Here is a 10996-nt window from a genome sequence, read left to right as displayed (position 1 = left end):
TTTGAACATCCAGATATATTTTCACATTTTAAGAAATATTACACTGTTTAATGCATTCGTGTCTGTGGTTTGCAAATGTAACCAACCCCCGCTCCTCCAACCTTTACAAGTAAACCGTTCAAAAAGAGATACTTGAATAATTGAAGGATCAGAAAGTGGTTGATCTTGCGTCAGGAAAAGTGTCTTGTCATCACCTGAAAGTTTAAGTTTGACACTAAAAGCGAAGTTTGTGTAATTACACATAATTGACCAGGTTAAGTAGCAAGATAACAATAGCTCCTTCTTCAACTTTTCTGAAGAGCAAAATTAGCTATTCAAGATGACGTCTTCTTTGTATCGAACTTGAGTGAAAAGTCTTGAGTGGGAAAACAGTGCAAGTTGGTGACACACCCAAACATAGAATAGGCTACAATATTACTGGATAAAAGTGGCAGTCTGATAAAGAAGATCCAGTCTGATAAGAAAATAAAGATTTTATCATGATTGGTTTTCATTTGCATCAATCACAGTCATTACAATTCACATTCAAGACAACCTGGTTGTCAGGGAGACTACTTGTAGAACACCAGATAAGAAAACATGACTATGTAGCCAGGGTCGTGAGACGGATTGGGGTCCTGTCCACTGTAAAGGCCAAAGTAGAGCAGAGTATTGGCTTCAATCCCACTCATGTCCAGCTGAGAAAGACAACAAGAAATAACAATTCAAGGCCTCAGGAGAAACACTATAATAAATCAAACAGCCCCAATACTGTAATATCTATGGATTACAAATGAAGCCTGTGGTAATTAAATGAAGTGGTCATGAACATGATGTGTGTGTATCAAATGAATAAAATGTAACTGAAGCTTTGGAAAGAGAGGGTCATGTGTGCCTTTCCAAGGACTCATGAGTGATCAAGTGCTGTACTCATCTAATAGGCTAGTTTCATGAAGGGCGCTCCACTGCAAACTAATGGACACAAATGCCTACTGTAGCAAAAAAATATATAATTTGAATGCTTAACCTTTCCACCAAAAACCCTGCAGTTTATGTGATAGAAGATGATTCAAGACAACAGTTTTGCTCATCTCTTTCAATGTCAGAAATAGTAACTAAAACACCAAAAAAGGCTTGCAAATTTACAAAGACTATGTGTTATGGTCTTGTTTACATGGTAAAGGAATGCCTCTTTAGTATGAATTTGAAGGTGGCAACATTGTACATTGTTACATCACCATTTCATAGTTCAATATCATTCCAGTATGAGGTGAGGATGAAAGAACCATAGAAATAGAATGATTAAATTAGATAGATTAATGATAAATTCTATTTCTATGGAAAGGACGTATAAAGCCATTTTTCGTTTACAAGCAATCGTCACGTTCGAGCGATGCGCACACATCCCCACACCAAAAAGATCTGTAGCAGGATAGCCAAGGCTAAAATCAGGACTAGAGGTCAACTGATTAATCAGAATGTCCGATTAATTAGGGCCAATTTAAAGTTTTCATAAATCGGTAATCGGCATTTTTGGACACTTACATTGCACTCCACGAGGAGACTGCGTGGCAGGATGACTACCTGTTTCGCAAGTGCAGCAAGGAGCCAAGGTAAGTTGCTAGCTAGCATTACATTTATCTTATAAAAAAACAATCAAACTACACATGGTTGATGATATTACTAGTTTATCTAGCTTGTCCTGCGTTGCATATAATCGATGCGGTGCCTGTTAATTTATCATCGAATCACAGCCTACTTCGCCAAACGAGTGATGATTTAACAAGCGCATTCGCGAAAAAAGCACCGTCTTTGCACCAATGTGTACCTAACAATAAACATCAATTCCTTTCTTAAAATCAATACACAAGTATATATTTTTAAACCTGCATATTTAGTTAATATTGCCTGCTAACATGAATTTATTTTAATTAGGGAAATTGTGTCACTTCTCTTGCGTTCTGTGCAAGCAGAGTCCGGGTATATGCAGCAGTTTGGGCCGCCTGGCTCATTGCAAACTGTGTGAAGACCATTTCTTCCTAACAAAGACCATAATTAAGTTGCCAGAATTGTACATAATTATGACATAACATTGAAGGTTGTGCAATGTAACAGCAATATTTAGACTTATGGATGCCACACGTTAGATAAAATACGGAACGGTTCCATATTTCACTGAAAGAATAAACATTTTGTTTTCGAAATGATAGTTTCTGGATTTGACCATATTAATGACCTAAGGCTCGTATTTCTGTGTGTTATTATATTATAATTAAGTTTATGATTTGATATTCGATAGAGCAGTCTGACTGAGCGGTGGTAGGCAGCAGCAGGCTCGTAAGAATTCAATCAAACATCACTTTCCTGCATTTGCCAGCAGCTCTTCGCTGTGCTTCAAGCATTGCGCTGTTTATGACTTCAAGCCTATCAACTCCCGAGATTACACTGGCAATACTAAAGTACCTATTAGAACATCCAATAGTCAAATGTATATGAAATACAAATGGCATAGAGAGAAATAGTCCTATAATTCCTATAACTACAACCTAAAACTTCTTACCTGGGAATATTGAAGACTCACGTTATAAGGAACCACCAGCTTTCATATGTTCTCATGTTCTGAGCAAATATTGCACTTTTACTTTAGTCTCCAACACTTTGTTTTTGCATTATTTAAACCAAATTGAACATGTTTCATTATTTATTTGAGACTAAATTGATTTTATTGATGTATTATATTAAGTTAAAATAAAAGTGTTCATTCAGTATTGTTGTAATTGTCATTATTACAAATATATAAAAAACGTCCGATTAATCGGTATGGGCTTTTTTTGGTCCTCCAATAAACGGTATCGCCGTTAAAATCATAATCGGTCGACCTCTAGTCAGGACCCAGACAAACTTAACAGTGACTGAGTGATGACCATGAAAACATGCAAGACTGATGGCTATAGCTATGTTCAACAATTACATTATTCTTCCGGCTTTAACGAGCTCTATTTGTGATTTAATCAATCCTCTGATGACATCTGTGATGTTGCAGACGATAACCATCCGATTACGTGTTTGTTAACTTCCATGAGCTGCATTTGAAGTTGCATGCGGTCGTATCCACCGCTAGCTAAACAAAGAGGTTTCTGATGACGAACCGCAAGGGCAACTATTCATGACGCGGTCTGGTGATAGTTCTATACCTGTGTGGTGATGTCAAACCTCCAGGGGTTGACCTGTAGCCCATCACACCAGCCTCCACGGCCGTACAGCCAGGTGCCATGCTCGTTGGGCACCGCCCCCTCTCCCACCCGCATGGCACACCCCAGGGCTGAACCTGGAGATTAAAACAACACCAGGAAACAGTCAGGACAATGGGATCGTTAAAGAACGCTGCATTAAAAACACGGTAAATGCAGTATAATACATTGATGTGGTAGTGTCTACATTCATTTGGAACGGAATGCATGACAAAAGACCCACACCTGACTCACTCAAACAAGAATAGGGAAACAAGCAGGCAAATGCCCTAGGACAGGGGTCAGCAACAAGCAGCTTGCAGGCCAAATTCAGCTGAAAGGGATTTCATTTGGCCCCCAAAATAAATTTTTACTAATAATTTTTGTACAAATTCTAAGTTTTGTTCTTGGGCAAAAAATAAATATTTCCAGGAATTTAGTTAATTCCTTTGATTTAGGAAATCTGTTCAAGTATTCCCACGAATACATAAAGAGACCTATGTGACCGTGTCTCAATGTAATCAAGGTATTAAATGATTATGGTATTGTGAAAGACAATATCTATTTGGGCTTACTTACGGTGTAAAAACAATAATGTTACACCCCCCCAGTCCATCCAATTAGAAAAGAAATTGTCCCGCGGTTCAATTTAATTGCCCTCAGAGGAATACAACCTCATGCTAATGTAACTTTGTCCCAGACTATGGGAAGATATATGAATCTGCATGACCAAACTCTAACGTTAGTCATTTCTCACCTGCCGAGTCAAAAATACGGGTGTTATTGTATGCTCCGTTGACGAGGAAGTGGTGTGACGTCACGCAGAACTCGCCACAACCGTTCTCGTCGCTCCCGTGGCCTGTGATTACGGCATACAACTCCACCTAAGACACAATATGGTACATAAATTGACTGATTACAATAATAACTTTATTTGTAAAGCAGCTTTTTACCCACATTATGGCCAAAGCACTAACTAAAACAAAGGCATATTAAAAAATGTAAGAACATGCCGTATATGACAATTACCATTTATTATGAGTAAATGTAAACAGAAGTAATATAAATTCTGCATTATACCTTTTTTGTTGAGGCTGGGACAGTGAATTTGATTGGTTGGTATCTCTTGTTGTATTCCTTGTCAAAGGTGCCTCCACTGTACAATGACATCAGCTTAAAGGGGTAAAGCTTGTCTGAGTGATTGGCTGTAACAAGAGCAAAATCTAGTTCTAACATCTGTTTGAAGAGTTCATCCTGTTACTTATTACCATATAAGAATACAGCATGATACTGTAATGATACTGTCTTTAGACGGTATTGCATTTGTGCAGTGAGAAAAAGCTGATACTGGAGTACTTTTTTCCATGACTACTGTCGTGACCGAGACTCATAGGGGGGGTTGTCCTTTGCCAGGACAACGTTCCAGCAACAATTTGCAAAGATCCTGTTATTTTCTGACACTCCACTTTGCTTAGGATGGAAGTGCACATCTTTTCTTACACATGATGAAAGAGGGATGAAATGGTCTAAATTGCTCAAGAAGAGTGATTTCTGTCCATTGCTTTGTCACTAGTAGAACTGTACACAACAGGATGGCATACCCACCTATTGGAAACCTATTTAATGTTGGTTTTTTTAAGCGAAAGAGTCAGTCCTATTGCCTAACCATCACTTAGCATTTTTTTTATACTGTAAAAAATATACCGTAATTTCCGGACTATTAAGCGCACCTGAATATAAGCCGCACCCACTGAATTAAAAAATAAATATTATTTTGAACATAAATAAGCCGCACATGTCTATATGCCGCAGGTGCCTACCGGTACATTGAAACAAATGAACTTTACACAGGCTTTAACGAAACACGGCTTGTAACAAAAATAAATAGGCTTTAACGAAACACGGCTTGTAACAAAAACTAAAATATTTGCAGTAAGCTTTAGTTGTCTTTTTGCACTGAGTCAGTTCCTCACGCTGCTGTTTCCAACGTCTTATTGACTCATTAAGACCAAGCTCCCGTGCAGCAGCTCTATTTCTTTTTCCAACAGCCAGATCAATCGCCTTCAACTTGAAAGCTGCATCATTTGCATTTTTCCGTGTCTTTGCCATGATGAGGGTGACAAAATGACTACCGTAATCAGAATGATGGGAAGTTTGAGAGCGCTTGATTTAATCTAAACAGTAAACAAAAAAGTTGTTTGACCTTAACCCGTTTGGCAATTTCATTGGTCTAATGAAAGCTTCATGCCGGCAAAAAACTGAGCACGTCACAGAATGTGTTTTTTTGGAGAAAAAAAAATCAAAGCGGGAAAAATCCATATATTAGCCGCGTCATTGTTTAAGCCGCGAGGCTCAAAGCGTGGGAAAAAAGTTGCGGCTTATAGTCCGGAATTTACGGTACATATATTTTAGAGAAGAATTCTGATACACAATGAACAGTAAAATGCTAATTAAAAAGTGTAGAGTATGAATGAATGTCTTATGACAGTGTTATGTATGTGTTACTATTTGTATTTTTTTTATTTAACTAGGCAAATCAGTTAAGAACAAATTCTTATTTACAATGACAGCCTACCCCGGCCAAACCCTAACAAAGACGATGCTGGGCCAATTGTTCGCCGCCCTATGGGACTCCCAATCACAGCCGGTTGTGATACAGCCTGGAATCAAACCAGGGTCTGTAGTGATGCCTCTAGCACTGAGATGCAGTGCCTTAGGACTCTCGAGTGGCGCAGCGGTCTAACACCTGTGACCGTGTTATGTAGGCATTATAACTTACTTGAGTGATTTGTGTGGCTGAATCTCAGACTCAGAGACACCACCCAGGGCATGGCCCAAGGCACAGTCTTCATGGTGAAGGTACATCTCCCATTGTTCAACAGAGGCACCAGAGGAGAAACATCAGTGAGCCAGCGCCCAATGCCTCTGGGGAAGGAATATTAACATTATTAAAATAATTTGCAGGAGCGTTTCTTTAGCCAAAGGGAATCGCTTTGAAGTGGTAAAGGCCATAGGCACAGAGGTAAAAGGCCAAGTGGAGTCAAAAATGGGATTTCTCTGTTTTATATATACTAAACAAAAATATAAACGTAACAGTGTTGGTCCCATGTTTCATGAGCTCAAATAAAAAGATCCCAGAATTTTTCTATATGCACAAAAATGTATTTCTCGAAAATTTTGTTCACAAATTTGTTTACATTTCTCCTTTGCCTAGATAATCCATCCATCTGACAGGTGTGACATATCAAGAAACCTGGTGCTGGGGACAATAAAAGGCCACTAAAATGTGCAGTTTAGTCACACAACGCCACAGACGTCTCAAGTTTTGAGAAAGCAGGCAATTGGCATGCTGACTGCAGGAATGTCCACCAGAGCTGTTGCCAGAGAATTGAAGGTTAATTTCTTTACCATAAGCCGCAATCCAACTTCGTTTTAGAGAATTTGGCAGTACGTCCAACCAGCCTTACAACCGCAGACCATGTGTAACCACGCCAGCCCAGGACCTCAACATCCTGCTTCTTCACTTGCGGGATCATCTGAGACCAGCCACCCAGACAGCTGATGAAACTGAGGAGTATTTATGTCTGTAATTAAGCCCTTTTGTGGGGGAAAACTCATTCGGATTGGCTGGGTCTGGCTCTCCAGTGGGTGGGCCTGGCTCCCAAGTGGGTGGGTCCCAGGCCCACCCATGGCTGCACCCCTGCCCAGTCATGTGAAATCCATAGATTGGGCATAATGAATTTATATTGCTGAACTGAAACAGTTTTGTAAAGAGGAATGGTCCAAAATTCCTCCTGACCGTTGTGCAGGTCTGATCCGCAACTACAGAAAATGTTTGGTTGAGGTTATTGCTGCCAAAGGAGGGTCAACCAGTTATTAAATCCAAGGGTTCACATACTTTTCCCACCCTGCACTGTGAAGGTTTACACTATGTTTTCAATAAAGACATGAACATGTTCAATTGTTTGTGTGTTTTTAGTTTAAGCAGACTGTGTTTGTCTATTGTTGTGACCTAGATGAAGATCAGATCAAATTGTATGACCAATGCAGAAATCCAGGTATTTCCAAAGGGTTCACATTCTTTTTCTTGCCACTGTATATTTCCACACTATGAAGTTGTAATAATACTGTAAAATTATGATAAGAGTTTTGGCCTGCCTGGTGACATCGCCAGGCGGTGTAAGTTAATTGACCAATAAAGAGTTCTAAACCTCTCTGACAATAACCGCTAGTTTCCAGGTTACAGGTTCCCTCCCATTAGGCTCCTCCCATTAGACCCCTCACTTAGACCACTCCTAGCAAAATAATTTTTTGAGAAATGCTCTTGATAAGAAGCTATTTGGGTTTCCTTTTGACCATTTTAATTGAAAACAATCACAGTAAGATACTTCATTGTTACCCATAAATGATTTGATATGGAGATTAAAAAAAAACGTCTGCATCAATGGAAGTGGAACAGCTTTGTCCTTCTTGAGTGATCTTAACAAATGTCAAAATGCATTTTGGGGACTCATGTCACATGGTATCTATGTCAAGTGACAACAAATGCACAGACTATACCTGCGGAAGGCTGTTATCCAGCGCCCCATCTCCATGTTGCAGTAGGGACTGAAATGGTCACAGCACACAAACAGCTGCACAGTGTGGTCCCAGTGGGCGCAGGAGTCATCCCTCTGGCTGGGACAGGATAGAGACGCGTCCAACTCCAGCATGTCAAAATCCAACATGTCTACCGACACAGTGAAATGGAAAAGTCAATATTCCGATCCCCTTTAAATACCTATCAAATTATATTCAAAGCCGATGCATTTATTGTCAACTTAGTGTATGGCTCGACCATAAATGCTTAGTGTACAAGACATTAAGAACACCTTCCTAATATTGAGTTGCACCCCTTTTGCCATCAGAACAGGCTCAATTCGTTGGGGCATGGACTACAAAGTATCGAAAGCGTTCCACAGGGGTTCTGTCTCATGTTGACTACAATGTTTCCCATAGTTGTGTCAAGTTGGCTGGATGTCCTTTGGGTGGTGGACCATTTTGATAAACACAGGAAAATGTTGAGCGTGAAAAACCCAGCAGCGTTGCAGTTCTTGACACACTCAAACCGGTGTGCTTGGCACCTACCATACCCCGTTCAAAGGCACTTACATATTTTGTCTTGCCCATTCACCGTCTCAATGACTGATTGAAGTGGATTTAACAAATGACATCAATAAGGAATCATAGCTTTCACCTGGATTCACCTGGTATGTCATGGAAAGAGCAGGTGTTCCTAATGTTTTGTACACTCAGTGTAGGTGTAAATGGCCTGGTGGAGATACAATGAGGTCTCTTTACCAGAAGGCAGGTTCACAGTAGCTACTGCTCCACTCTGTCCTTGCATCTGGACCTTCTCAAACACAGGGACCACCCAGGCTGGGTCACGGAGTCTAGTCTGAAGCCCCTCATAGAAATCAAACCTAAGAGGGAACGGTTACAGTTACCAGATAGATTAAAATATTTATCTTTCTTCACATAGTCCTGACATATGAATTCCTGATGTCTTCAGTATACTGACATATGAATTCCTGATGTCCTCAGTATACTGTAATAAACTGGGGGAATCCATAGTGTGCTTACTGCTTACCACTGGGCCTGCCAGTTGATAAACTTGAAGGAGGGGTAGAGGAACCAGCCCATCTCAGACAGTGCCCCCTGCTGGTCAATGCCAATGAAGAAGTTTGGAGAGGGGGTACTCTGAAAGGACACGTTCACCATGTGCCCATATCTACAAAACATAGAACAGAATATAAACATCCATTTATTCACTTTATTTGGTCCAATATTCATTAATGGTTGAGAATTTGACCATCAACAAGTGTAAAATAACATACACAGTACGTTCTGTTGACCATTGCACGCATATCTCATCAGGTCAGGGGTCGATAGATCATTTCCATGACTAATCCTTCTAAGACTACTGAGAGAACACAATTATCCTTAGCGGAAGCATGGCTTCTAAGTGAGTTAAGTGAGGAAAGCAACTTGACCTAACACTGTATGAGTCAGTCAGTGTTAGTTACCTAAGGGCCTGGGCTACAGAGGGCTCGCAATGTACCATGGCAGCAGGTATGCCTAGTGGCGTAGAACATTCGTCTCCCACACAGTTCATATCCTGGATCGGGTTTCCAGGACGTGCATGGACAAGGACACCTGTGGCGTTGGACTTGGCCATGTTCTTCACCTGGGGACGGAAACAAACAATGTCAATGTGTTCCTTCATGTCGAGTTCAAGCACATGGAAAGTCTGTGAGTGTTTACACAACCTCAAACTCTATGGGCAACTGTATAACAACTTCTGTTAAACCTGGAAAATGGCAGTTAAATGTTTCCACACATCTCTCCACCTATCCCTCTCTCTGTCTCATAACTGACCTTCGTGAAAAAGGAGCAGTTGCCCTCGGAAACCCAGGCAACAGCACCTGCAGCAGAGGGGGCGGGCTCACATCCATCGCCTGCATCAATCAACTGGTGTTTCATCTGGCTCCAGGAGCCCATCAGCCAATCGTATCGCGCATCAAGTCTCTTGACAATCACCGGCATATTCCACCCTGTATGTAATAAAATGTCAATAAATACATCACTTCCAGAAGATGGACATAGAAAATAATAAATACATGGCCCATCTGTCATTAAATAACTGAGAACTATAATATGTTCATCCAGGATGGAATAATAATAGTCAAACACAAAAGTTAAATGGACCACAAACAGTTGGGATCTAAATGCAAGGGACAATGAAACTTCCACTGGTGCTGTGATGAGTGCAGCAGTCCTACAGTGCATAGAGAGTATTCCCTACCTGTAGAGGTAAAAACTGCCTGAGAAAGGCCACAGTTGTGTCCGGAACAACCCCAAGAGTACAGCACACTGGGAATCCAGTTCCCCAAGCAAAATACAGGAACAGGGGAGAAGTGCAATCTGGACAAAACCTCTGTCTTTCTGTTGAACAGAAACACGAAGGGAAAGTTGTAATATGTCAGTTCAGTTCAATGACCTGTCTCCTCTATATTAACAAGCAACAGTAAACATTTGTGTTGCTCTTTTGTAATGCTACCTATGCGATGCTACACGAAGGACTTGATCTCTCATCCATAAGGCATCGTTGACAGAGCTGTCATCAAGAGACACGAAGAGGACTTGGGTGCTCTCAGGTAGGTTCTGGACCAAGTCGGTTAATGACGACTCGGAGTTCCACAGGCACTCCAAAAAGGCAGACTTGTTGGTAAAAGCATGAATTATCAATGGCCCTTTCAACCCTGCAAGTGGCGGGTAAACGAATTCTCCATCAAGGGTTACCACTTTGAAAGCTGGAGCGGTGTTACCTGGCTCCAATACCGTGACTTGTTGAAGAGTTATTTTGGATTTGAAGTTGGTGGTACTATGCGCAAATGTAGATGGTGAGAATGCACGCTCGTCGTAGTCTAAATTATGAGTTGACTTCATCCCTCTCATTTTCGCTGTTGCATCAATTTGAATTACATCTAGGCCTAACGTTACTGTTAAGCAGCACAGCACCAAAGTTGATGATAACCAAGCCATATGTTCCTTCCACAACGGTGGCGGTATGTCGATAATTTTCTAAATCAATTTGCACACAGCAGTATCTTGGGTCATTGCTGTGTAAATGCAAAATATGTATTTAAAAAATTAAAAATTAAACTGACAGCATTGAACCAGGAGTTGACAGATGGTAAAGGAACGAGTACTTCCTTGTTTATTCCAAGGGATGTATGAAGTGGGCG

General features: G+C 40.7%; 1 protein-coding gene across 1 annotated transcript; it reads right to left on the bottom strand.

The window, feature by feature from the left end:
* Positions 1 to 10991, bottom strand: si:dkey-256h2.1 (uncharacterized). The gene is made up of 12 exons (XM_029737390.1): positions 10309 to 10991; positions 10054 to 10193; positions 9627 to 9802; positions 9275 to 9435; positions 8839 to 8979; positions 8550 to 8671; positions 7770 to 7938; positions 5989 to 6134; positions 4290 to 4414; positions 3967 to 4093; positions 3174 to 3307; positions 1 to 677 (listed from the first exon to the last, which is right to left on the bottom strand). The coding sequence occupies exons 1-12, from the start codon at positions 10791 to 10793 to the stop codon at positions 552 to 554; spliced, it is 2052 nt and encodes a 683-aa protein (XP_029593250.1). The 5' UTR covers positions 10794 to 10991; the 3' UTR covers positions 1 to 551.
* Between the last annotated feature and the right edge of the window lie 5 nt (positions 10992 to 10996).

Source organism: Salmo trutta, chromosome 37 (genome assembly GCF_901001165.1).
Source record: "Salmo trutta chromosome 37, fSalTru1.1, whole genome shotgun sequence".
NCBI classification, from domain to species: Eukaryota; Metazoa; Chordata; class Actinopteri; order Salmoniformes; family Salmonidae; genus Salmo; species Salmo trutta.
The sequence above is the reverse complement of the archived record's forward strand: the minus strand, read 5'-3'. Positions and strand labels throughout refer to the sequence as shown.